This window comes from Maylandia zebra, linkage group LG12 (assembly GCF_041146795.1).
Source record: "Maylandia zebra isolate NMK-2024a linkage group LG12, Mzebra_GT3a, whole genome shotgun sequence".
In the NCBI taxonomy this organism is placed as follows: Eukaryota; Metazoa; Chordata; class Actinopteri; order Cichliformes; family Cichlidae; genus Maylandia; species Maylandia zebra.
The window spans coordinates 28,049,142-28,076,790 of NC_135178.1; the positions used below are offsets into that span (position 1 = coordinate 28,049,142).

The 27,649-nt window shown below is 40.8% G+C and overlaps 3 protein-coding genes across 15 annotated transcripts in view; 2 read left to right on the top strand and 1 right to left on the bottom strand.

The window, feature by feature from the left end:
- gpat2 (glycerol-3-phosphate acyltransferase 2, mitochondrial) overlaps positions 1 to 8,156 on the top strand; it is a 182,434-nt gene extending 174,278 nt beyond the window's left edge. For all 12 annotated transcript variants that reach the window (XM_076890991.1, XM_076890988.1, XM_004547059.5 and 9 more), the window contains 4 exons: positions 3,407 to 3,527; positions 4,810 to 4,878; positions 5,252 to 5,307; positions 7,604 to 8,156. In XM_076890991.1, coding sequence (XP_076747106.1) covers positions 3,407 to 3,527; positions 4,810 to 4,878; positions 5,252 to 5,307; positions 7,604 to 7,720 — 363 coding nt within the window. In that variant the 3' untranslated portion in view covers positions 7,721 to 8,156. The remainder of the gene's footprint in view (positions 1 to 3,406; positions 3,528 to 4,809; positions 4,879 to 5,251; positions 5,308 to 7,603) is intronic.
- Positions 8,157 to 9,743: 1,587 nt separating this feature from the next.
- On the bottom strand, positions 9,744 to 19,169 carry fahd2a (fumarylacetoacetate hydrolase domain containing 2A). 2 transcript variants are annotated; one of them, XM_004547058.5, is made up of 8 exons: positions 19,016 to 19,169; positions 17,404 to 17,669; positions 16,946 to 17,162; positions 15,869 to 15,928; positions 15,616 to 15,778; positions 12,985 to 13,093; positions 12,395 to 12,482; positions 9,744 to 10,318 (listed from the first exon to the last, which is right to left on the bottom strand). In XM_004547058.5, the coding sequence occupies exons 2-8, from the start codon at positions 17,667 to 17,669 to the stop codon at positions 10,256 to 10,258; spliced, it is 966 nt and encodes a 321-aa protein (XP_004547115.1). In that variant the 5' UTR covers positions 19,016 to 19,169; the 3' UTR covers positions 9,744 to 10,255. The 2 variants fall into 2 exon arrangements, with proteins under 2 accessions (XP_004547115.1, XP_004547114.1); XM_004547057.5 differs by having other exon boundaries at positions 18,953 to 19,086.
- A 156-nt stretch (positions 19,170 to 19,325) lies between these two features.
- zgc:152830 (putative aminopeptidase W07G4.4) lies at positions 19,326 to 27,290 on the top strand. Its single transcript, XM_004547056.5, has 16 exons — positions 19,326 to 19,591; positions 20,383 to 20,424; positions 20,511 to 20,601; positions 21,305 to 21,453; positions 21,557 to 21,665; positions 21,954 to 22,081; positions 22,149 to 22,248; positions 22,438 to 22,513; positions 22,601 to 22,686; positions 23,343 to 23,447; positions 23,686 to 23,761; positions 23,838 to 23,956; positions 24,042 to 24,125; positions 25,483 to 25,540; positions 26,521 to 26,702; positions 26,793 to 27,290. Exons 1-16 carry the CDS (start codon positions 19,581 to 19,583, stop codon positions 26,925 to 26,927), a joined length of 1,551 nt encoding a protein of 516 aa, XP_004547113.1. The 5' UTR covers positions 19,326 to 19,580; the 3' UTR covers positions 26,928 to 27,290.
- Positions 27,291 to 27,649: the final 359 nt, after the last annotated feature.

Sequence of the window (27,649 nt, forward strand, 5' to 3'; positions counted from 1 at the left end):
TGTATCTTGGGTGCAGTGTGTCCTTAACTGGATAGGTAGAGGACAGAAGAAAAAAAAGACCTAAAAATTATCAACAACATATGAACAGTATCTGAAAGTCATCTCCTTTAGAGAGAAAAAATCGACCTGACACAGAACCTGAGAAATGCATCCAGCCCTCCGACTCATCCATCCACTCCTCTGAAATGGTGGTAGGGTTGCTGTCAAGAAGCCATTCTTAGGGAAGGCAAACCAGGAGAAGAGGCTGAGGTGTGCCAAATTATACAAGAACTTGACTAAAAATCTGTGACAATAGTTCTTGATGGAGTGATGAATCCACATTTGACATTTTTGTTCAAAATGTCTACAGCCATCTGTAAAACACGGTGGTCTGTCATGGTTTAAGACTCTATTTCAGCAAGTGGTATTGGGAATCTTGTCAAAATGCATACCAGGTACCATCAGAAAGCATCTGACTGGAAACAGCATCATTTTTCAGCATAATGTTGATCATAAAAACACTTCCAGTGCAGTAAAAGCATAACTGATAAGAAAACCCCCCCCCCACAGTGGAACACTATCAGTCATGGAGTTGTCTCCCCAGACCCCAGACCTCAACATTATTGAAGCAGTGTGAGATCATCTTGACGGAGAACGGACCAAAATGCAGCCAGTGTCCAAAGAAAAGCTTTGAATCTCCTTCAAGAAGTCTGGAGAACTAATCCTGAAAAGTTCTTAAGAAAAGACGAGGAAACTTGTCCAAGAGTTCAGACTGTGTTGAAGAATAAACATATCAAATATTGACTTTCAAGGCATAAACTATGCCTTACATACTGTATTTACGTGTTCGTTTCCACGTTTCAATAAATCACTGCACCTTAACATATTCCTAGCAAAATATAAAGAAATGAGGATTGGCTCAGACTTTGATATACTAATGTAAGCCCCAGCAACATTTAAGGTATAAGGAACAATTTTATTACTTGATCAGACATTTTGGTCTGTGGCCTTCATCAGGGTGTCACCCTGAATTATCTTAGACCTCTTAGGACCCTTGTTCTTCTCCGTGCACTTTGAAAGTTGTGGCAGAAACCTCCATTCTCTTTCCACAAAACCTAAAGTTTAGATGAGGAGAGCAGAATCAACCAAATATGAGCTGCAAGCTGTTTGGTGCAGTTGTGTAATGTCCAAAGAAAATGGAACATTTTACAGGAGCAGCTGAACTCCACATGATTATAATGTCCCCACACACTTTATCAAGTAGTTTAATGAACCACCAGCTTCATGGCCCCTCTCATTATCTGATGTACTCATTATCGCAGTCTTTATAGCAAAATTTATTTCCAGTTTCTGAGACAAATGAAGAGCATTTTATAGAGTAATTACACAGTTTATCCAAAGTTTGAGTACACAGCCAAGGACCTTAATGTCAGGCAATGAAAGATCAAATTTTAAAGCATTTATGGATATTTTAGAGAACAGTTTGGTTCCAGTTTTTTGGGCAGCTGTCATATTTCATCACGACTGCTGTGGTTAAATCCAAGTCCTTAAAGAAATGCTTTTCTTAGTCTGCTGTTCAGGAATCTGACTTGCTGAATCTTAGTTTTCTAAAGGTTTGGTTTAACAATTTTAAACACTGTTAATAAAATTATAACCAACTTCAGATTCAGTTATTCTGGACTGCAATAGTGTTCATATGCCGGAAGTGACCTTGAGCTACTGCAGTAATTCATGTTATGGCAAGGACCACTCCACTAAGTAAACAGAAAAGACACTCTATCTTTACTTTCAGACACCAAGGTCAGTCAGTTTAGAAAGTGTAGTCGTAAAATCTATCAAACAAAAATGGCTATCGTGTTGTCTGCTTCAGGAGAGGAAGGCCGAGACTTCCCTTTGCCGCAGAGGATAACTTCTTAGAGACTCAGAGATGAACAATTAACGGCAGCTCAGATTAGAGCCCACATCAGTGCTTCCCAGAGTTCAAACAGCAGACACATCTCAATATCGACTGTTCAAGGGAGGCTGTGAATCAGGCCTTCATGGTCGAATTGTTGCAAAGAAACCTCCCCTGAGGGAAACCGATAAGAAGAAAAGAACTGCTTAGGCCAGGAAAAAGGGATGGGAATCAAGACTGGTCTTTACATTGTCCAATCCATTTTTTCCTCTGGTAGTTGCAAAACCATGATGTCAAATTCACAGGAGTTGAGCTTTTCCACAGGTGAAATACGTGATTCTAAAGCTGGGGGGAAAAATCTGTATAGTCTTAATTTTTTGTTCTTCTTTGTACACAGATCAGGAGGGATTAAGGGATTTGTATCAAACAAACTGTTATCAATATCCATCCCTACAAAGAAACACAAAGAATGGGTTTCTGGGCTTTGATCTTAGTCGAAGTTTTGGGGTTTAGATTTTTGGTTCAGCCCACTGCGACTCCGAGAAGGTGAAAGGATGTCGTTCCTGCCGTGAAGCATGGAGATTGTTGGTAATACTGTTACAGATTTATCCACAATTGAAGAGATCTATACAACATCCTGCAGTGACACAGCATCCCATCTGGTTTATGATTAGTGGGGCAATCATTTATTTCTAACAGCTATTTGACCAGGAAGCAGAGTACTTCTAAACTTTTGGTAGGCACTGCAGATTAGTCTGTTGTTTGAAGTCATTGAGAAGGCTTTACTCTTTCATTAGTGTTTGTTTTCTTTGCTGGTCTTTCGCTTAAATGTAATGCACTTAAAAAAGGCCACTTGAGGCTGCATACCTCTGTCAAGGCTTAATATTACCTCTGCACCATTCATGAGTTGTGTATCTGGATTCGTTTTTTTGTATCTTCATAAAAACATTAAGAGATTTCTCAGATTTAACTGTGATATTAAAATTGTGCATTTGTTAGAATGTGACACAAAATGTCCAATTTACTCCCGTCTCACAATAGCAGCGAATCCTTCCAAAAAATCCTTGAATTCAGATCCATATTGGTATCGACTCCAAATGTTAATCATTTCTAAGTTGGGCCAAGCCCCACTTTTGTGAAGTTTTCATGCAGATCTGTCCAAAACTTTTTGAGTAATCCTGCTAAAAACGGACCAACAAACCAAACCAATCACACGGCTTACTTGGCAGAAGTAATTGGGCTCCTTCTGTCGTACCGTTAATAGTCTTGGATGTATTTATTATCCACTGCGATTTTCTTCTACAAACAGTACATCAGCAGCACTCTCATAAAAATATGTTGCCTTCAAATATTCAAGCCTCAGCGAGTCAACAGTTTATTTTGAGTAATATCACATCCCAGAGCTGTGCATCGTCCTCCTGACAGTGAGTTTAAGTATGTGGTATTGTAGTAGAAAATAATCTTTCAACTCTTCACTGCCTCATTCTGATTTACTCTTATGTGTCCTTCGTGGCCTGTGTCAACTTCTTCTAGATACGACAGCCAAGTCACTGTCCAGAGATGCTGTTCTTCCTCTGCAGAATGCTAGCTGGACATCTCAGGGCGCTATGCTGGACCACTATGGGGCTGGATCTCTTTGAGATGCCTCTGGCTGGTATGTGGACACTGTTTAAGGGAAGCTGGTCACCTGTGTTCAATGTGGGGTGGTAAACATTAGATAGGTCATAAATTCCTTTTGTGGTTACGAGTAATTTGGCAATCTCGTGATCTGGTATTAGAGTGACTTTTCAGTCAGGCCTACTCTAGTATCGATGCATGCAGTGAATGCTGGTGACATTTTTCATGTTTTGAAAACCAAAACTATACTGATTTAAACTCACCTGCAACAGCAATTTCCAAGGTGTGGTCTGCAGCCCCCTAGTGGCCATGAAGGTACTGCAGGTCAGCTACAAATAGTCACTAAAATTATAAAAACCCTTAATTGTTAATATGCAATCAAAGCATTTCAAACTAATTATGCATTAAGTATTTTTTTTTATTTTAAATGGTCATTTATCTCAACAGTTTTTCATTTCTCTTGATTAGTGGTGTAGAAATGCCGTGTTGCCTAAACAAAACCTTTGACTGTCGAATCCACATCAAGTGGACTCCCAAAAGAGCAAAAATTAATCAATGAAAACAAAGTGCTGTTTTAATATGTGGGAACCTCTGCACTGCAGTGTTTTCTCACAGTGAAGCACTCACTGCTTCAACTAGAAATGCCATTCTGACCATTTTCCCATGTACATTTAAAAATGTTCCAGAAACCTAAAACCAGAGCACAAATATCAACTTTTGCCATAAATTGAACTCCCTTCTGTGTTGAAGATAATCACCAGTGATCAGAGCTGGTTCTCCAGCCACAACCCAAAGACCAAACAGCAGTCTTTATTGGAGGAGTTGGATTTTTCCAGGCCCAAGAAAGACCATCAGGTCAAAAACAGAATGTGAAGCACGCACATTGTTCTTTTTTTTTCCCACGTTAACAGTGATGTACCTTATTAATTTATCCCCCATGTTCATATTGTGAGTGCAGAGTTCTACTATATCACCCTGTAACATCTGAGAGTGAGCATTAAGCACCAATGACCCGAGCTGCAGGGTGTGCTTTTGGCCACACAACACTATAGCCACTTACACTCCCCGCCCCCATTCGCCAGATTTAGCTTCTAGTGACATCTTCCTTTCCCACAAACTCAATGCAGAGGTGACCAAGGAGAGGACCTTGAAGGGGATACAAGCAAAATTAAAATCAGATATGGTTTTTGCTTTTACAGGACGAATCAAAGAGCTTTTATCTAGTAGCTTTTATAATAAGATGGCTTTATCTTAGCAGATTGTTCTCGCTTTGTTTCGCTTGAATAATTGCCTCCATTTTCATGTCTTTCCTGCTGCAGAAGCTGAGTTCGTGGCTCAAATACACTCACATCTTTGTGACACAGCAAATAAGAAGAAACAGCACTATGGTGAGTTCAACCTGACATCCCTCTGGAAAAAAAAAAACTCACAAAGATCTTCCATTTTTGTGTCAAAACTTTAAAAGCTTGTCACCTTGCCTTTTTTTAAAAAACTGATTCAGTGTGTGTTGTAACAAAGGTACGTAGACCAGAGAAGAAAAACAGCTCCTTTCACTCCCATCACATGCTATCCTCCTTGTTTAAAAAAAAAACACCATAAAAGATAACCAGAAAATACCCAAATGACCCTACAATGTTACACTCTGAAAAAAAATACAGTCCCACTGGTATGGCTTTGTTCTCCTATCCCAACCTGCTTTTTCTATATTGGATATCTGTCTGTTCTTTTGTTTCATGTGCGTCTTTTTGCTGTATCTCACAGAGAGCTGCTCAGAGGAGGCGGCGCACACTGCAGTCAGAACACTAATAGACCTGGGGGTGAGTGACAGCCTGTGTGTGTGTGTGTGTGTGTGTGTGTGTGTGTGTGTGTGTGTGTGTGTGTGTGTGTGTCTCTGTCCAAATCTGCCTGTGTGCCAGAAATTATAGCTCCACTCAGGACTCAAAGTTGAGGTGCTATCCAACTCTCAAAAAGTTGAAGTGATCTCCAAATCACTATTAATCAATCAAACTGGTGGCATTTTTCAGTGGCTGTGAACAGAAACCTGATGTTTGATGCAATAGGAAGCCTCTCTGCCTGGCTGGAACCAACCAAATCCAATCATGTAGGAGGCAGAAATGTCAGTTCATAAAGAGAATTCACTGAGCCAAAGACATGAGTTATTTAAAATTAGGAAATGGAAAAAAGTAGCGCAGACAGGTTGAGGTCTCTTAACTGTGACAAAGTGGTTTACATTTGACATTCAGGTCTTTAACCTTTCCCACCCCAGAGGTCCCTGTGCCGGTGCCATTTTTGGTAGGGTTGCACTGAGAAGTTTTAAAGCAGCATTTACACATGAGATCAGTGTTTACAGTCCCATATTTATAAGGCTCTAATAAACTCTCTAATTCACAGTTGGAAGTAAAATGATCGATAGAACAATCAATAATAGTGTCTCATTATAACCTCACTGTTTTTAAATGAACCTGTAATGCTGCTATCACAGTCTATTTCTGTTTTTACATTTTCTCCCATTCTAAGTTTGGACTAAAGATTAAAACATCTTTCGATCTCTGTAGATGTGCTGCGGTTCAGCTTCTATGTGGAAAAGGCTCCTCTAAATGTTGGTTGGTTGGGATCAATGATGCATCACTCTAATCCTTCCATCTCGAAACTTCAAATATCATAATTTTTACTGCATTCATTTCACAGCTGCAGTTCCTTGAGACTTTACACGCTAAATATATGACCCCCTTATAAAAAGTGATTTGTGATTACAGGTTTTTCTACCCGGAAGAATTTAAAACTACTAGACTCCTTTCAGTAATAAGAACGTAACCTTGAAAAAGCCACATGTTGTGGAGTGCAGGAGTTATACGCGGAATAGGACTTATTTTAACAATGAAGCATTGTTTTGATCTCACTGAAGGATATTATGCTGCATATTTTGCTGGAGTGTATGAAGCAACAAAACTTGTTTTTTTGAGGAATCCTCTGTGGCACATTTCTCTTTCTTCCCGTTGGGTGTGAGATGACCTGATATGAAAGCACTCCACCAGGGCACAGTGAACTCTGGATTAAACAGAAACTTTGATGAGACTGGATAAAGGCCTCATGTATATTGTGATAGATTATCATGCTGCTGCAGCTTTCAAGTCTGCGGATGTTTTTTTTGGGGGTTTTTTTCTTTTCATAAAATGAAAGTTGGAACACAGCAAATGGTTTGTCTTGCAGATGAATATGAGCCTCTCTTATCTCCATCTGCTGTGATTCTGCAAACAGCAGCAGGAAATATTGAAGAGAAAGAAGGGCACCAACTTAAACTCCGAAATCTGAACAGAAACGCAGGATTTTCCAGAATGATTTATTGTGTAGCTTTTGTTTAGTGTTGGTTTTATTCATGTAAAGGAGTAAAAAGCACCGTATAAATGAATGTTACTTACTTTTACCTTTTGTTGTAGGAGGTATGATTTTCAGAAGAAAGAGCAAAGAAGCAACATTTTTATCCCTACTCTACCACTACACCAGCCTTTCAACTCGGCAGGCAAAGTGTCTGCTCCCATCAGTCTTCTCTTTCAGTCTGCGGGTTGGGAATCGCGGTCTTTTTAAAAATAGAGCATCATTGACCCATTTATCTGCAAACATCTCAAGAGGCAATTATTAAGTTTATTATTGAGGTTATCAGTCAGAAATGGACCTTTTCTTCATCTTAAGCCTCCGATGGTAAGGCAGGGGGAATTCTAAGATCTCCAAGTTGAAGCAAACAGGAAATGTGCTTCTAGTTTTTAGGAAACTTTAAAAGAAAAAGGAAGGACAACACAATCTTAAGTTTGCCTCTTTCATTTGGCCTCATTATTTCAGACCTTGCTAAGTGAATTAGGTGATGTTGTTTATGTGAAATCTGTAGCTTTGTTTTTCTCTTTCATTTTTGAAGCGTTGTTGCTTTGGGAGCTTTTTGTTTTTATCCGTCTTATTACCTCACTGTTTTTTATTCAGCCTTGTGCAGGAAGCGCTTTGATGAAGATAAGAAAAAAAGCTGCGCACTCACTTTGTTCAAATAAAGGTTACTAAATAATAAGCACTGTGGTTGCGATGCTACTAACGTATCTGTGTTTCTGCTCGTTATTTTCAATTCAGGTCCTCTTGGAGGAGTGGCAGAAGGGAGGCGTCTTCCTGGCTGTTAGTCCTTTGTTCCAGTTGTCAGAAAACAGGCAGAAACTGCACCGCTTCATCTCTCAGTACCTCTACAATTAATACATTTAACTGAGCAGCATGACTCAAGGCTTCAACGCGGCTTTGTTTTCTTGCAGAGTCTGACCTCATCCTCTGTTTGTATCAAGGGAGCCCGTGTTCAGTTAAAACAGATGCATGCTGAGCCAGGACGCTGGTGTCTTTAGGTTAATTGCATTTTGATTTTTCAGTGATGAGACATTGATTTTAAGTTTATCTTTAGTAATAGCATTTGCATAAAGCCGCAGGAGAGGAGGATTATTAAGTCCCTGTAATCAGTTGTGAGGACTCGCTGTAGGATGACGCTCGTTGGTACAGTTTGCGCATCCACGCATGTTTATGTTGTAACGAAGGATGCATCAAGTTTTGTCTGTTCCGTGAGAAAATGTTTGTTTGGTTCTTTATACTCAAATAAAAGTTCCTGTGTCATCATGACTTGAACAAAAGCACAAAAAGTTCACTGTGTACAAACGAAACCAACTACAGCTCGCCACTGTCAGTGCGCCCCAGGGCACCTGTGGCTACAATGTAGCTTGCCATTGCCAGTGTGTGAATGTGTGTGTGAATGGGTGAATGACTGAATGTAGTGTAAAGCGCTTTGGGGTCCTTAGGGACTGAGTAAAGCGCTATACAAATGCAGGCCATTTACAGCCCTTTAAAGTAGTTTATTAGTTATTAGTTAGTCTCTTGCACACAGCCATGGTTCTGAGCTGCTCTCCTTCTGGACATAGATCATTCAGTGCTGAGTCAGACCTCTGGAGAGTCTGTATGTCTCACGTAGACCTTTTGACATTAAGATGCAGAGACAAATCGATGGCTTGCTTTAATGGGGACTTGGAGGCCTCTGTATTTTGGCGTTCACAGCTGACTGTTTGTACAGTCACATGCCAGTGCAGCTGTTTTTACTCCTTCAGCGAGCACAGACCACAGCCGCAGTGGTTGAGCTGCCATCGGCCGTGAGAATCTACTGCCCTCTAGTGTTGAGCTGAGGATACTGAGTCCTAAATAGTTGTGGAACTGGCCTGTAGCCGTGGCCCACTCGGAACAGAAATTAAATTAGAAGGTTTGCGTTTGAGTATCTGTTTAAGAGCAGCTACCGAGACTTAAAACAGAGGATTTGCATAATAAGAAATGTGAGTTTTGAGGACTGTTTTCCATGTGAGCTGCTCTCACGTGGAAAAAAGAAAATCATGAACACCTTTAAAAACAAACAAAAAACAGGATAGGGATTGATTGGCTGTGGCATTTTGAAGTCGCAATTCAGACGATGCAAAATACTTTTTTTCTGAGTTATTATAATTATTATACAGTTGCCAGTGGGGGTGTACTAATTTAGCATTTTTTCCATTAATTTCTGTGAATATGTAAGTCTGATTTCATATTCGAGGTGTTCCTTTAATCTTCATAATAAAAAACTAGAAGAGTGCTGAAGATTCCCTCTGCACTGCGCATGAAGTGAGGCTGTGGATCCAGAATAATAGATGGATCTGGGTTAGTTTGTTTTCTCAAGAACTTCAAACAGTGTCTCCAAAATTTCCTTTAAAGGGTCCTTCCACAAACTCGTGGATCCAGATTAACTCCAAAGGTTTATCTTGGGCCAATCCCCGCCTTCAGTAAACGCTTTCATGCAGATCTTTTCATAACTTGTTTAGTAATCCTCTTGGCAAACAGACAAACCAATCACGTAACATCCTTGGATGAGATGAAAATCTCCTCTGTGACTTGTGAAGATTGCCTGAGGCTGAGGTTTTTTTGTAGGGTATTTTGAGGTTAGCGAGACACTGAGCTGCAAAGCACTCCACTTTGCACCATATATGTTCAACAAAAAGCTAACTAATCTTAAACTGGAGCAGTTTACAAATTATAAGGGATACAGTGGTCGAAACGTAGCTGCCAGTTTGAGGATGTCAACATGTCACACTGCTGCAAATTGTAAACAAGTACACTGAATCCATCCTTGAAGCTCTGTCAGACATATTTAAAAGCTGCTACATGAGTCGAAACACAGATCGAAGTAAAAAAACCAAAAAACAAACAAAACACAAAGTTGGAAGCAGCATTTTGTAATTTCATTAATTTCCACACATCTAGTAATCTGTTTTCCTTCTTTTATGGGAAAGATGATGTTCTTTCACTTCTGACTGAAGTCTTTGATCCTGAATATTAAATCATAATTAGAAATACTTTTTACGTCAGTGTCAAAATACTTTTTTATTTTCACATAAAAAGAAAAATCAGTAGGTTCACGGTTTCTTCTGCACAGCACGAGTGGGCGGCTGCTGACGGAGGGTATTTTTTACAGCTCGTGATCACTCTGAGGTTGAGTCACATAATTACTCTGTTTTGTGTAGTAAAAGAAAATAACACATTTTCTCTCCTCACAATTACTGAAGTATCATGAATAAAACATTCATCAGGGAGTTTTACATATCTCCTGATGGTTTTTTCACATTATGTAAAAGGGGGAACAAAAACTATTTGAATAGTAATTCATTGTGAGGGTGATCAGAAGGTGCAGTTCAGCGGCTGATGTTCATTCATGGATTCTCTTCCCAGGGTTTACACCACTTTGTTGATTATAGAACCTAATTGTTCTATCTGGCACTCCACCACGTCCCCCTTCTGGAAGAAAAAAAAAATGTTTTAACACTTAATTAAAAAAACACATTTCAAATCACTGCCTTATTATCTGTTAGTAATTAATGGGGGAAAGGACAATATAGTCCTTTTATGCCTCTTTTCAGCTACGTTTTTTAAATTCCTTGCCTTTACTAAAGTGGCTTTGCATTGATTCACAGTTTAATTTTTGTTTTCTGTTTTAGCTTCTTTCTCCAGGAAGAGCCTTGCAGCAATATAACAACCACAAAATGTCAATGAAATTAAGCGACTTGCAGCAACAACAGAAAAAATAAGTGTTAGCAATGCTAAGTAGGCAGGTCCTGAGTTGGCTCAGCTTTGCTGGCCTCACATCCAAAACCACTGCTTCTCATATGAGGGAGTGGCATGTTCATTAGATGGTTACCTAGGCAACCAGAGCCTGGCCATTAGTGACCTACTGTCGTCTACAATCAATTTACTTATGTGTGACCTAAGGCTTTATTCTGATTGGCCGACCTTTGTAAACCAAAGGTTTGAACAGATGTGTGGAGATTCTGTGCTCACACGTGGAAAAGAAAGTCATCACAGGAGACTTTCTTTTCCACGTGACTGTAAGCGCCTGAGATGACAACATTAACCCTCTGAGATCTTAAATCATCATCAGTTTCAACCCTCAAATTTAACCTGAAGCCAAATTCTCAACTTAGGTACTCTGAAAGAGCCATTTTTTCTTTCTTCACCCCTCAGCTGTACGGCTCATGCTGTATTACCATCGCCCCACAGGATGAGCAGGTGTCGTGGACACGCATGTTTGTGAATGCGATGACTCGAGAACGAGGCGGCGTAGGAGTTTGAAATTGATACCGTAGTGTTTTATTAAATTATTCTCCCAAATCTTAGCAATAAGGGAACAAATAAAACAAGAGCACTCAGAGAGCACAACTGCCCCCAAAGGGCAAATGCTATACTACAACTTTGATGTTTTATTATGTTTTTATTACAAAATGATGATGTCAGCCTGTTATATTATCATTGTGACATCGTAGGATGTTATTGAAAAAATAAAGTGTGTTATACAGCTCCCTCTATGCCCTTTCACGTGATATGTTACTCATTATTTATGATTTCTTGAAAAATGTTTTCATGGTCAAATACTTATTCAACCTAGGTACTCATGACCCCCAAGGCCTGGTATATTGTTGTGAAGTTTGAAGACTACTCATAAAAAATTGTGGGTAACACAATTTTCTTTACAGATTTTCACATTTGGTCTGACGTCGACTTTTGTTTCCAAAACCTAGAGATAAGGTCTTGTTATCACTTCTGATTACTTGAGCCCTGCATATTACTTTGTTGCTGATGGTTGGTTGTGAGCGACCTTCCTAACCCTCTAATGCAGGAGTGTTGAACTACAGTCCTCGAGAGCCAGTGTCCTAAAACTTTTCTGTCTCTGCTGCAACACACCTGAATAAAATTAGTAAATTTTATTCAGGTGTGTTTACTCAAGCACATATATATGTAAGTGTTTGGAAAAATGTACTTCAAAAAGTGCTTTTATTGCACCATGTTCATTCACTCAAGAGCTGCTGTAGCATGAATCAAATGGCTGAATTGCTGCTTCAGCATGCAATCAAGTTCAAGAGTCTTGCTAATGATCTACTAAATTTATTCAGGTGTTGCAGCAGGGATGCATGTAAAGGTTTCAGGACACTGGCCCTCGAGGACTGGAGTTGACACCTGTGCTCTAATTTAGTACCCTGTCAATCATCTGTATCCTGTACTTATTGGTGATCATTTCATGATTTCATGAACTGGGCTCAAAAGTTCTTGAATGTCACCGACTTTCTACAATCTCTGGTTTCAATATTGCTGCCACTTCTTGGGTAAGACTTCTGAGGGTTAACGAGCCTTCTTTGATACCATACAGAGATAAGAATAGAAGGGAAAAAGCAGTCTGATAGATATTACCTGTGCAAACACCAACCTCATTATTCAATACTTTTACCATGTTTGTTAGAGGCATAAACCACATTGGTAACAAAACATGTCCAGACCAGCTGTACATGCTGCGAATTCACTTTTGTCAGACTATAAAATCACCTTGAGAAAGATGGGCGGCTTTCTAAATGCACCCACGCCTGGAGGAGTTCCTGTCAGAAACACATCGCCTGGAATCAATGTCACAAACCTATCAATAGGGGAAAAAGCACAGAGTGGAATATCAGAAGAATTACCATCACTTCAGCAAATTAGGATTTTCTTTCTCGTCGTCGCGCAGTATAATTTCAGTATTAATTTAGATTAAGCCGGAGCATGCGAAACAATATCTCCCACAGATTATTCCGCTGTCTGCACAGATCCTGTGAAAGGTGCTGTGGGCTGCCATTATTAAGAGAATAACACAGGCATTATCACCAGTAAGTTGAGCGAGAGTGGGAGAGGCGTTGTAGTCTTAAAATCTCAAATCAGATCAGAGAACGCTCCAGCTGGTCAGGGTGCCGGTTGGGGTGGATAAGTCTTAAATGAAGCGTGTAATTTTAGCTCAGAGTCGGCAACTTTTTGTGGCTTCATTTCTTAACTTCCTGGAATCTGAACTCTCAGCTTGAGTTACTCAAGCAGAAAAGAGTACTTTGTTATGTATATGAGTACATAAACACACAGTATCTGAACTTCTCATTTATGGAACTTACTTTGAGACCCAAGCGACAAGCGCTGCTGTCTTGAAGATGATCTGATCCGTGTTGCTGTCCTGGACCGTGTCTCCATTAACCAGGCAGCGGATGCTCAAGTTATGAGGATCTGAAGGAGAAATGACACATGAAGTAGTTTCCTACTTGTGACTTTAGGCCTAAAGATAGGAGACAAATTTGTAGGGAAATAATTTTATTATTTTAAAGAAGCTGGTGGAAAGTAGTCTAAACAAATTTATTAGACCACCCGTCATGAACACACTATTATTTTTTCAAGAGTACATCTGCATCGTGGATAACAACAGTTTTTATGTTTTAGCATTTAAATATCATTTCTGACCTGTAGACGGGGGCACTGTCTTTTCAACAGTGCACTATAGGATACATGTGATCACTCAGAACTTTCTTCTGTGCAGTGATGTTTACACAGACTAAACTCATACATTCAAAATGCCCCCGACAGCATAACACAGCCACCTCCTCTCCCTGCAGGGGGGTCAAGCATCTAGGCTTTTCCTTTAAATTGTCACCCATCCGTAGAGGGTTTTAATTGCTCAGCTGCCTCTGTTTTACCTGCACGCAAATAACCAAAGTAAGAGGACAACGACACTTGTGGAGGGTAATTACTAATAATAAAAATTATGTAATTATCATTTTCAAACAGGCAGACAAGCACACTCTACCTTTAAAGAGCAATTTTCATTCTAACTAAACTTAGACTGACGTGGTCTTTGACAGCGACGGTGTTGAATCATTTTTCAAGTGTGTTGTATAAAAGAAAAGCCTCGTCTCTCTGAAGAGGACATGTCAGCACGGCTTAGTTTTGCAAAGTTGCATCTGAACAATAAACAAAAAACTTCTGAAACAATGTCCAGATGAGACAAAAGTGGAGACATCCGGCTGTAATGCACAGCACCATGTTTGGTAAAATCAGCACCCTGTAAACCAGGGGTGGGCAACTCCAGGCCTCGAGGGCCGGTGTCCTGCAGGTTTTAGATCTCACCTTGGGTCAACACACCTGAATCACATGATTAGTTCGTTACCAGGCCTCTGGAGAACTTCAGGACATGTTGAGGAGCTAATTTAGCCATTTAAATCAGCTGTGTTGGTTCAAGGACACATCTAAAACCTGCAGGGACACCGGCCCTCGAGGCCTGGAGTTGCCCACCCCTGCTCTAAACTACGGTGATGGAGGGGTGATGATCTGGGCTTGTGGTCCATCCGGAGGCTATTTAAATGTCACCTTCCGTAGACGTGGGCACGCTGCTACCCTGCTCTGCTCCTGCACCATCTCCACACCACATCACAACGTTTGGTTATTTTGTTCTCCCCCGAAAAAAGTGAGAATGTCATCAGTTCTGATTGTTTGTCTGTTTGTTAGCAGTCTAGCATCCACAGTTCTCAAGAAATTATCTGTGAATGTAGCGCCAATGAGAGCTCGAGCTGATTTAACTTTGGTGAATTTTGGTCACACCAAATGTGAAAAATCTGTAAAAACTTCAATATTACAGCTTAGCTGTGATTCACACATACAACATCTGACATATACGGACTGCTTTACAGCACTGATGTGGATTTACATCTTTACTGTTGAGTTCAATAAATTTAGTCTTCATCCACGAGCCGTTTGTAACATTCACAAATGAAAGCCTGAATGGTAAATGGTCTGTATTTGTATAGCGCTTTACTAGTCCTCAAGGACCCCAAAGCGCTTTACACATTCAGTCATCCACCCATTCACACACTGGTGATGGTAAGCTACATTGTAGCCACAGCCACCCTGGGGCGCACTGACAGAGGCGAGGCTGCTGAACACTGGCGCCACCGGGCCCTCTGACCACCACCAGTAGGCAACGGGTGAAGTGTCTTGCCCAAGGACACAACAACCGAGACTGTCCAAGCTGGGGCTCAAACCGGCAACCTTCCGATTACAAGATGAACTGCCAACTCTTGAGCCACGATCGGCCAGAACGAATGAACTGAAGCAACAATGTAGCGCTCATTAAAAAAAATAAAATAAAAAAAAATCATACAGAACATAATGATGAAGATTTATTGCAGTTAAAGATGTTTTTTTACAAGCTACTGAATGTGTACCCAATGTTTCACAACTGCATGTAACAATAACCATTTATAGTATCTTACGCGAGTTTTTTACTTGTCAGCTCAAATAATGGCCGTAACCCAAAAGCAAATATCAGCGATGATCGCCTGTTAAGCACAAAAATCATCGCGGGACATTTTTATGTGAACATCTCATCTTTGAAAATGGATATTATGATGTGATGCAGGAATATTCTAGTCTGCATATAGAAGTAAGAATTTCTTTGTTTTGTTATTAAACCGTTGGTAGCAGAAATTAAACCGTGGTGAATCGTAAACATGATGGCCCACATTTGACAAGAATGTTTTTAGCCTTTAGAAATCCTAATGGTTACCATTATCATCTGGTTGGGGCTTTCATGCTGCTCCCATCAGCTACAAAAACAACATTTCCTCACTGAATTGCAGCTTGTTAACTCGGTGAAGCTGCTGGCGTACAGAATCACAGATAATTGCATGAGTCACCAGATTGTCTTTAATTCCCCCTTTCAGCCTCACGCTTCCTGCTGCGGATGCTCGTTCTCTCACCTGTCACGGTGTCAGTGGTTACTAAGGCTGGGCCGAGAGGACAGAAGCTGTCAAATGTCTTTCCTAGAAGCCACTGCTTCCCGTTACGCTTCATCTGCCAGTCACGAGCGCTGACGTCATTGGCCACGGTGAACCCGGCCACGTAGGAGAGAGCGTCTTCCTCCTAATAGAAAGAGGAGTGGAAATCAAGTCAGAACAGCTGCTTCGCCAAGCGTGAAAGCACCGCGGCCTTCATTGATGCTGTGATGCTGACCTTGATGTGTTTTCCTCTTCGTCCTATCACAAAGGCCAACTCCACCTCCCAGTCCACCTCCTTCAATCGCACAAAAGGCCAAGATGATGTAAAAACGGCGTCAAGAAGCATCACATGTGTATTTTTTAGCATTAATAAATTAAAGTATACTAAAAACAGCTTGTTTGTTTTTTTTATGCAAGTGTTGTGCTGTTAAATTATTGTCCTGCTCACATCTATCAAAGAAAACAAAAGAATTAATTTGATTGGTTAAATTTTAATCAGGCACTAAATGTGAAATATGTCACAGGGCCTACTTTTAATGGCTAACGTAAGGAGTCCCCCAAATCTTTTCTATAATACTTTGGTATTTTCTTCACTCTAGTCTGGCTTGTCCAGACCAGATTCCTACTTTAAACAGTGACCTACTCAACCTTTAACCACTCATGTAAAAGTATTTTTCCATTAAAAGTAAATGTTAATGTGACAACTTTCAAGGGATTTGAAGTTCAAAGCTAGAGAGATGCACTTCTACACAATCCTATCCAATTCGCATACTCTGAGATCAGTATGTAGGCTGCTGATCAGCAGAAAAGGTCGCGTGCAGTTGACTTCAGTCTGTCTGCAGTGGTCAAAGTGTGTGAGCTGTGCAGACTTGGGCTAAACAGACACAGCTCAGGGTGCACTGACTCTTTGATAACAAACATTATCAGCTCAATGCAGTCTCTTCATTAGTTCTGGTGTTTGAACTAAGGAACAACACAACCCATTTGAAAAATATGACAAAGATGACCTTTATTATCTGCACACCACACTGCCTTTAACGCAGATAACGTGGGTCTGTGTCGTCTGTAAGGCTACATTAGATGTGTTACTCCTTTGGGAGTAATTCTGGATAATAAGAGCGGAGATTTCAGGCTTGTTTGAAGTCAAGGCTGATAAAAGGTGATAGCTCTTGTGGTGGTTTTTGCTCAGAGATCTTCAACAATCATCTTACAAGAATTTTATTTATTTTTTGTCTTTTTCTAGATATAACTTTGACTTCTTTTGAGTTAGCATTGTTCTTCCTATTAAGGCCTCTGTCAGTCTTGCCCTCACCTGGCTCTCAGAGGGCAATATGATGTCATCGTACGGCCCTGTGATGGCGCTGGGAAACTTGTTGAAGATGATTGGTTCTTTGGGGATTGGAGCATTTTGTTCCAGGCAGTGGTCGCGGTAGTTCATACCCACACATACCACCTTCTCTGGACCTGTCACTGGAGACAGCAGCTGGATGTCTGCTCGGTCTACTACACACTTACCGGACGCCAAAGCTCTGAGGATGATGATGAGGAAGACTTGTTTTAGATGATGTGGAAAACAGAAGTTGAACAGATGACCAAGCTTGTTGACGTATGTGAGAAAGAAGATTGTGTTAACTGAAAATACTAAAATGATGATGATTTGAGATGAGTGTAATCAAATAAGCTGATGATTGAGTCATTTGAGTAGAAGGAGCATAAGGCAATAGTATGGCTGTATTAATTAATGGCTTAATGGAAGAGAGTTGTTGATACCTCTGTGCACACTCCAGGCCCTTGTCTCCCAGCTCCAGAAGCTCTCGCATTGTTGACGGCATCAAGGGGTCAAATGCCTTCAGATCCACCACACTGTGCCCCTCACCTTGCTCCACTCCCACCCTGATGCTTGCTTCTTCACCACGACGTCGAAACTGCACCAGACGCATCGCTGCACCGCTGAGTCCTCGCCTCTGCACGTCCACAGCTTGCCCCTGAGCGATTACACTCCTGAAGATGCAAAAGGAGCGAAGAGGAAGTCTCATCTGTTCGTGTGAGAAGAAGAGGAAGTGGAAACAGATAGTAGAGGTCATACCTGATCCTTCAACAAATGCACAGTCCAAAGACATGGATGGTAGTTTAACTGATTTTGTGTGAATAAACATGAATAATCGTTTTTCTCTATATGTTAGCCCTCTGGTAGATTGGTGACCTGTCCATGGTGTAGTGTGACTCTCACTGGGATAGGCTCCGACCCAACTGTAGCCTTGAATTGGATTAGAGAAATAAGATGGAGGACTATAGCTTCATTTTCCTGTTGTTAGCTGACAGGAGCGGCGCCTGGTGTGATATGCTGCTGCTGCTGCTTCAGGTGTGCTGTGCACAGAAGTTCTTCAGTATACACCTTGGTTAATAAATGGTAAATGGACTTGTTCATGCTGCACAAGGCCGGGCGTCATGGACACCCAAGTTTGTGAATATGAAAACTTAAGAATGTGGTCGTTTTCTGAAAATCACCTAGGATTTTAACATTTATATTAAAGGTGCAGCTACTAGGAGGCTGTAGTGTAGCACTGGTGACCACTACCATTTTCTACTTTTCTTGAGCAGTCAGTCAGCATGTCTCATTCTCACACACACACACACACACACACACACACACACACACACACACACACACACTTTTAAATGTAAGTGACTTCTATCTAACATTCACACACACATTTACACTCCAATTAAGACTGACACTAAGCTTTAGTCTGAGATATCGAAATCCACCGACAGTAGACCACCTGAGCCACAGCTGAACAATGACTGGATATTTGATTTAAAGAAAATAAGGCATTTTCCCCCAGAGACCTGCCTAATATGACTGGATTGTTTCCCCCTCTATTTCTGACCATTCTATGTAAACTATAGCGCTAGCTGTGTGGGAAATCCTAGTATATCATCAGTTTCCGTTTATAATGCAGTGCAACGATTCTGTCATGCACTACTTTTCTAATATTCTCCAGATTCTGACTTTTAATGCCTCAGTCTAAACTCCTTAAACTCTTAAAACTTGCGTGAACCCTAACTTTTCTGAGAACCGGCTGCCATAATGGAGCAAGTGCAAATTAAGTTCGCTAATCTGCACAAAATAATAACACGTAATTATCTCCCGCTGTCGCATTGTAATAGAGCTGCAAGTTGTAACCACGGTGGAAAAAGCAGCTTCTCTGTGCAGCTTCTGTCCCTAGAAACGGTACCTGCAGCCTGGGATGATTTGCTTATCTCGGAATTTTTTTTTTAATCATTTTTAACTTTTATTTTATACTAAAACACTTACAGAACAACCGTGACACCTACTGCTTCCACTTCGACCTTTGCACTGCCTTCAGTCAATACTCACCTCCGCAGTTTTTGCAGCTCTGCACAGAAAACACTACTTTTAGCTACTTCCGGTTAGCGTTTGTAGTCCGTCAGCGCAGTCTCGTCCAAAGCGAGATAAATCACTCAGCCAGCGACGGAGTGCAGCCACGATTATCATTTATATCATTGCTAGTTGTAATTAATATATATGTGTGATGTAATCATCTAAATTGAGCTTTTGGCTTTTTAATGAATCGGAAGTAGAAACTACAAATCCCTGCTGTGTCCTTATTGTGTCTTGAAGTACAGTAGGAAATTTGGCGGCCTGGCTAACTTAAATTTAGACATTTTCTACAACAAAACACGAAATAAATTTACAGCACATAATTTTGCTGCTTAACCACACACTGAAACCAGCCGTTTAGTGTCAAAGCTGCCTTTATTAGCCGACCCAAAAAGCACTTTACGGCTAAGCTTGTCTTTATCTTGCAGCTACGGAAGTCCCTGAAGGCAGCGTGAGTGGATCATGTGACCAATTCCTAACCGGTGTAGGAAGGATCATTTAGGCTTTTCATCCTGAAGGTAGCAGAGCAAGACGACAGAAAATGTGCACCAGGTAGTATTTACGTTTTATTTAAAATTCAAAACGGCTAATTTAACGGTTTTCTGACGTGCAGCTTTCTGCCGCATGCGCAGAATCGGATCCAATTTCAACATGTTTTGTATTTTAACCCACAAATAGCAGGCTGTGAAAATAAGATATATTTTACTGTAATATAAACTTAATGCAATAAGTCAGAGTGGTAATATAGCAAAAAGGAGGCCATATTAATCCACGTGTCTCACATAAACGCGTAGTTTTAAGTAGTCGTAAGTAGTAGTAATGATATTGCTGTGAGTGTGATTACTTGTTTAAGCACGTGTTTAACTGGCTTTGCACACAGCTGCGTGATATTGAATTTATTGTTTTACGTGTTATTTATTTAGTTAAAATGTGGATAAATCCGAACCTACCATCCTGCTTGCAGATATTTATTCATATCTAGTTTTCACTTTCGGTTACTTCTTCTAAGCGTCATATGATGCCAGAAGTATCTGACTCATGTGAAATGAGTCAGTCTCGTGAGCATTTTATTCCCTGTAAAGCGCAGGTTATTTGGTCTGGAGCAGTCATTTTAGCTCAAGCAACAAGATTTCTGGCTTCAAGTTGCATGGACAACCAAAGTCTAAACGTGTTTACCGCCACAGGAAATGTATTGTGTGACACTCCTTAGCAGCTGTAGACAACACAGAACCTTGGCCCACTTTTTTTTAATCAGTAGCCTGCATTATAAAAGACTGATTGTGCAACTCTGTCTTCTGAGATATCGTGTTAGGCTCTGCTGACATTGCAGTTTCTCTCTCCAGCGTCCAGCCCATCCAATGGACGAGCGACCTCAGGAACCAGAAGTAAGTATCAGGGCCCCACTTCCTCTTTGACTGTCAGTTTTTATTCTTTTGATTTTCTTAAAAGACCGTTTGTTTCTTCTTTCTAGTTTTGATGGGATTGTTTTAGTGACCCAGAGCCATGAATCCCTGCCCTCTGAACTTGAGTCCCTGAAAGCCCCACTGCAGGACTACAGTGCTGTAAGAGTCTGACTCTCTTCTTTCGACTATATATTTGTTTGCAGTTGTGCAAAAGATGGGCATAGAAGCTGGATTAAAACAATAGGGTTAAACAAATAAGACCACATTAAAATAAACTTGAGGAGAAGTTAAAATAAGGAGAAAAAAGGTACGTGTCAGTATATTTTCATGTTTTATGTCCTTGGAGAATTGTTACAAACTTAATGAAAAAGAAAGCAAGTCATGGCTGGCTGATCTCATCGGGCAGGGCATTCCAAATCTGATGGAAAAACACTTTCACATTTAAACCTTGTCTGAAACTTTCTATAAGGGCGTCACCAAAGCAAATAAAGGGCCAAATGAAATTAAATCATCTTAAATTGAACCAAGTGATTGGTAATCACAAGATCCACAAACCAAACAATCTCAATTTAAGCTACATTATATTAGATTTAAACAATCACTTTATTAAATCAGCACAGTTTTAGCAGATATTCGTCATTATATCTTGTTGTCATTCCTGCTACATTAGTGTGAAAAAGCATCACACAGTCTGTTATGTTACTGTGACAGTAAGAAGTTAAGGAAGTGTGATGGATGTGAGCAGCTGCATTGAAGGACCTGAAATTGCCTGCCCTCTAAACCTCAGTGTGACAGTGACGTCCTGCAGTCATGGTACTACTACTGCCCTCTACTGATGCATTGTGCTTTGTGGTGATTCTAGGTGGACAGCGGTCTGGGGGAGGAGGTGGTGGTCATCAAGGTCCCTGGCCTTCCTGGTAACCGCTTGGTGTTTGCCTCCACCGGCCCCGTAAACCGCGACTACGATGACATCAGGCGCTTCAGTGATGCAGCAGTCAACGGGATCCAGCGGTCAGTTGAAGGCAGCTGACTTTTTTTCTTCTCCTTCTTTGACTTGAATTGCTGGTTTACTTCCATGTTTCTTACCTCATGTGGTGTCTGTTTGCCCTTTCAGTGCCTTAAAAGCTGGCATGCAGCGCCCCCTGCTGGTGTGCCCTCCACACGCAGACTACAAGAACAACACCTTGGTGGCTGCGCTCGGAGCCCTTCATGCACTCTACATGGTGAGAAAATATCTTGATTGATGGTTTACCGTTTGCCAGTAATGACAGGTTTAGTGTATAAGTGCTATCATCCATGTATGGAAATCGAAAGGTGTGTGAGGTGGACACAAGCAGCTGCAGACACTACACACAGTCACTCTAGAGACGCTGTCCGCAATCATAATGATGCTGTGGCCAAGTTTAGAAATTGTATTCAGATAGTTTCCCTGTATGGAGCCATGAATTAAAAACAAGAAAACGTATCTGTGTGCAAAAAGGACACTCATTCACCCTCTTTGTGCCCAAAAGCCTCTTGAAGTGAGAGAGAGCAACGTGAAAAAAAATGACCACAAGGTGTGTGTTCTGGGACTGTGGGCAGCGGAAGAGGCTCGGGGAACAAAGCTGGTGGAGCTGGCTAATGCTCTGGAGAATGGGAGGTGAGTCAGATACTTGAACTCATTGTCTGCACACGTTTCCTAAGCTGACCACATTTGGCCCCCTCAGACTGGCGTACCGTGACATTGGTGGATCAGACCCTGAACGTATGGCTGCTCCTCGTGTGGCTGATTACGTCCAGGAACTCTTTAAAGACAGCCCTGTGAAGGTAAGAACGAGTATTATTACATCTATATTCTGCTTTTGTTTTTTAAGAAAAATTCAGAATTTGGAATTTTTGTTGATTTTCAGTCTACAACTTTTTTTTTTTTTTTTTTTTTTAATTTATCTTTGGTTCTTCTGTGACAGTTTAATCCACGTTTTCTCACCTCAAACCTCTGCGTTTGTTCACCGTCAGGTTGAAGTGGTGAGCGACCTGAAGACTCTGGAGAAAGAGTATCCGTGCCTGGCTGCGGTCAACCGCTGTGCCAACAGTAAGATGCCACTGACCCACAAAGCTGTTAAGATGGGGGGTTTTTTTTAAAGCTATCAAACTGATTTAATGTTTTCTTCTTTTACAGGTGTACCCCGTCACCAGGCCCGAGTCGTCAAACTGCAGTACTGCGGAGAGGGGCCGATCGAAAAGACGCTCATGTTGGTGGGAAAGGTGAGACTACACTCTTACGTGTCTGCCCTTGAACCAATTAAATCGCTTTATTTAAATATTATTCATATAACACCAGATCATTACAATAGTCAGCCCAATGTACTTCATATTATGAAGTTGAGACCCTACAAGATGATATTAAACCCAAAATGAAAACCCCCTCAAATATCATATAGTCATATAAAATATGAATGTTACACCATTTAACCTCAGAGCCCATGGCACTGACTAACTTCATGCCCACAATGAGCAGATATAAGCTTATGATCAAAAGTGTATTTATCCAGATTAAAATGTCTCTCTTACGGCATGTTCAGAGTTTAGCACCAGCTAAAACAGAGAGCTAGTTTCTTCAGTGTTACACAGATTTGCTGAACACTTAACTGCTTAAATTGGCTGTGAGTTGCCAGGTTGTGTTGACAGATGGGCTAGAACTGTATGTAGGGTGTAGATTGTTTACTACATTACATATCCAATCTGGTAAACACCATAGAGGCGCAGATGCATATATTATTGATTCGTAACAGTGTTTGATTATTATGGGAGTTAACAGGAAGAATGGCATGCAGGAAGGTGTCAGGTAGGAAATCAGAAAGAAGTGGCGGGTATTCGTTTGTACTTAGTCAGCAAATGTGCCTCTGATGTGGCGTTTCCAGGGTATCACCTACGACACCGGTGGAGCAGACATCAAGGCTGGTGGCGTCATGGCTGGGATGCACAGGGACAAGTGTGGAGCTGCTGCTGTCGCTGGCTTCTTCCAGGTGAATAATCGCCTCTTTGCACCTGAACAATAAATACTTGGAATAAATATTCATCACTTGTGACTCGGCTATAAATCAGCTCTGCACGCTGCTGAGTCACCGTTAATAAAAACCTTATTAGATGCACAGAGGTGAATATTTCGCCTCCCTGCAGTCTTCAGAGGGCCGCTATACATACTGAGATTTGATACATTTTAAATGGGGGAGTGAAACTTTTGAAACTCCTCTTGCACTTCAGATCGTAGCCCAGCTGAAGCCACAGCACCTGAAGGTTGTTGGCGTGATGGCCATGGTGAGGAACAGCGTGGGTGCAGGTCAGTGGGCTTCCATTTGTTTTTCCACAATATTTCTGTGGAGTCTCGTCAGCTGACATTTTTTGATTTTACTCAGATTGCTACGTGGCGGATGAGCTGGTGGTTTCCCGTGCGGGTCGTAGGGTGAGAGTGGGAAACACTGATGCCGAGGGTCGTATGGTGATGGTCGACCTGCTCTGCGAGATGAAGGAGAAGGTCGGAAAGCTCGGGAGACATCTTTAGCTGTTAGTTTTCAGTTGCATTCCTTCCCAGCGTGACCTTACCTCTGCTCTCCACACAGGCAGTAAATGAAGTTTCTCCGCAGCTGTTTACTATCGCCACTCTGACTGGTCACGCCATCAGAGCCATGGGACCCAACTACTCTGTGAGTACTGCTGAAACTCAGACAATATCTTCAAGAGCTGTGTTTTTATTCAAGAGCATGTTTAACAGTTGAAATGAACCATTTATGTAAAGCCTCAAGCAGTTATAGCTGCTCTCTCTTTAAAACAAATTTCTTTTGATTGAGTGCTCCTTGCAAACAGAAGGTTTGAACAGCAGGCTAATGGGACTTCTGTGCTCACGGCCAGAACAGCGTGCCTGAGCTGAACATACGGAGGAAATCTGCTCTCACTGACTTGTAGCCTAAAGTTAAAAAATAAATAAATAATAAAACAGATTGTTTAGAGTAATCTGAAGATGGAGCTTTTGGCTTACAGGGTTTCTTATGCATACACTAACTACTTTGGCAATGTTTAAAATGAGCATGCACTATTGTAACTAATTTTTTTTTATCAATACAAAACAAAAAACAGTCTGAACACATTCCTCAAACCCAACCCACCCTACCCCTAGAAAACCAGATCAAGGATATGAATATAGTCAGACATTAACATATTTACTCAATCGTGTATAAAAATATGTTGTCATTCTGTCACATGCATTCAGTACACCAATACTGCTCTGTGTTAGTAATGACAGCTTCCATGCTTATACTATACAAATTATATAAATGGTTGCCAGGTAACATAAAATGTGTTGTATCTGATCTAATTTAATTCAATTCAGATTTATTTATACAGTGCCAAATCACAAAAGCAGTCGCCTCAAGATGCTTTATATTACGAGGTAAAGACCTACAGTAATAAGAGAGGAAAACAACCCTCTGTGAGGAAGCACTTGACAACAAATCCTTCCATGGAGAGAGAGTGAGCCTTCTAGCCAACAGAGATAAGAAGGCAGTCACGTTCACTTAGAGAGATATCTAATGGGGCCACCCCAAACGGTGAAATCAATGGAGATGGATGTGCTGTTTGTCCACATTTTAGAAAACAAGCCAAAACATACAACAGTGGTCAGGATCCTCCGCATCAGTCACACGATGATCAGCAGACCAATGACCACTATGTACAAGTTTAAACTGGACTACAGTTTGCCCAGTTGGGTCTGAGGTAGATTCTCCCAAATCAGTTTCCCAGTTTGTTTTTAAGATCTTCTAAACTAGTCAGGTGATGCGTATTGAGAAAAGCATGGATTTTACTCATAATCTCTTTGTAATCAAGTTGGCATTTAGAAATCTGACCTAAATTTGTTGTTGTGGTACATAAACAGTAACAGTCTGAATTCTGAGCTAAATGAAACAAAGAATCTGTGACCCCTCCTTTATGATAGGAAAAAAAAATAAGAGCAGTGTTTTAATCATCATTGTTGTACTAAGTTAAGTTTGGAACTTTTTGATTTAGATCATCATGGATAACGGACCAGCCCATCGCAGCGGGAACGCTGCTCAGTGGCAGAAAGGTGAGAAATATTTACAATTATAGATCTACTTACCTAAGGCTTCTCCAGCTCTTTCAGCTGGAGCTGAATCATTTTGTTAACAGTTGAGTTAGTTCACCTGTTTTGCCAGGTGTACAAACCAAAACAGCCAAGACAACTTCACTGACAGAGGAAACGCCGAATAACCAGTCCTTTAGTTATTTTAACTGTACAGATGATGCTTTGAATTACTCTGTTCTGCTCATTTCAATTACAGCTAAAACCATTATTCAATGAATGGACTCCTTGATTGCTGCATATTTACTCAGATACTTTGGTTAATTGGATTTCAATATGTTTTAAAAAATGAATTATGTTTGCATCGAACTCAGTTAAGACATAACTTTAGTGCAGACTACAGATTTATGGGACCTGATTTAGGGTCTAATTAATTAGAAAAATCTTCCCAGATCTTTACACAGACTGTCTAAAACAGGGCAGCCTTTCAAAGCTTATTTATATATAAATTGAATCATGTGACCTCTTTAGAATCTATGTTTTCAACAGCTTTTAACTTTTTTTTTTCGGTGTAACTATTATTGGAGCAAATTATAATGATATTGTCAGTGAGACCACTCCTGTTGGCCTAGCACGTTTTTGTAGTTTAGGCTTTCATAAAATTGCAGTACTACCGTTTTCCCAGCAGATGCTGCTATTGTAAGAATTGCAAATACTTGAAAAGAAGTAAAAGCACATTGCTTCATAAACCTCTTTCCACCAGTGCAGGGTCCTATCTTGTTCCTGTTTCATGCATTCAGCCCACACCACTATAAACCTGCTGATCTCATAGCTGGAACCACTGATGTTAGCTGAGGGGCAGCTGCAAGATACCACTGATAATGTCTGCTGTGACTTTCATTCTGTGAAATGACCCTACCTTCTCCTATACTAGCACAATGTTGCCTTCAGTTGGCAGAACGCTGCCTTTGATTTACACTAATACATGGCCTTCTCCCTTGCAGCCGGAGAGGTGCTGGGCGATTTGTTTGAGGTGTCTACTATCAGGCGCGAGGACTATGAGTTCCACAAGGGCCAGTCTGAGTACGAGGACATCCTGCAGTGCAACAACCTGCCGTCCTCTGCTACACCTCGAGGACATCAGACACCTGCAGCTTTCCTCATCATGGCTTCAGGACTTGACAAGGTGCTTGCTGATTTTATTCATCTGCTATTCATGTGAAATGTGTGCATTCGTGTGGAATGACCTGTGTTACCTTGTGCGTGCCCACCACAGCACGGCGTGGATTCCGAAGCCCCTCTGCCGTACTCCCACATTGACATCGCCGGGTCCAGCGGTCCTTTCCCAGGTGTACCAACAGGAGCCCCAATCGTCACCATGGCAACCAACTACATACTCTCTGATCTCTAAACAGAGAAATTTAGTCTCTGCACTTAAACCCTGCACAAATTTCTTCCCATCCAATTACAAAAGAAACACCTGCTACAGCACTTAAAAAATTAAAAATAATCTGTCCTGTTTGACATGAATTAATACCTCAGACTGCTTTTCTGTAAGACTGTTTGCTGCTTCATATCCGAATCAAGTGTCAAACCAGCCTGTCAAGTGGCCTGAATCAGTACATTCTCAGGGGTTAAATGGCCGTGCAAACGTAACATCCTTTTCTATGTGTGCCTGTATGTATGCACCAGACTTTAGATGTGATTTGTGTAATTTGTGACACCATGTGCTTGTCAAACCAAGTACTTCATCAATAAAAAGGTTTTTGAGGTCTTTGTGTTCTCTCAACGTAACTTGTTTTCTTACAAGGAGGAAGCCCCATTTTTATTGCCTTTGGACCAAGTTTAAAATAAAAAAGGAAGTCATGGATTTTTATTTATTTATTTTTTTTAAACTGGAAAATCCTAACTGATGTTCAAAATTGTTGCACTTGTAGTAAACCTATTTTTAAAAAGACTAGATACATTTAGCTAACTATTAAGCTTTGTAAAATTTTGAATAGTTAGGTGATAGCTACAGTTAATTTACACATTTAGCATGCAAAACAGTCATATTACAGTGGTCATTTTATATGACAAATACATTTTGTTGTTTATATAGAACAAGTACTTTGGATGTGAAGATTAGCTCCC

Excerpts from the sequence above, each read along its gene's own strand:
- zgc:152830 (XM_004547056.5), top strand. Across the intron at positions 20,425-20,510 it reads AGCGACCTCAGGAACCAGAA|TTTTGATGGGATTGTTTTAG; the intron begins GTAAGTATCAGG and ends TCTTCTTTCTAG. Across the intron at positions 21,454-21,556 it reads GCAGTCAACGGGATCCAGCG|TGCCTTAAAAGCTGGCATGC; the intron begins GTCAGTTGAAGG and ends TTGCCCTTTCAG.
- fahd2a (XM_004547058.5), bottom strand. The coding sequence starts at position 17,669 with ATGAGACTTCCTCTTCGCTCCTTTTGCATCTTCAGGAGTGTAATCGCT. Across the intron at positions 15,779-15,868 it reads GAAGAGGAAAACACATCAAG|GAGGAAGACGCTCTCTCCTA; the intron begins GTCAGCATCACA and ends TCTTTCTATTAG. Across the intron at positions 12,483-12,984 it reads CTTGTCGCTTGGGTCTCAAA|GTTTGTGACATTGATTCCAG; the intron begins GTAAGTTCCATA and ends CCCTATTGATAG.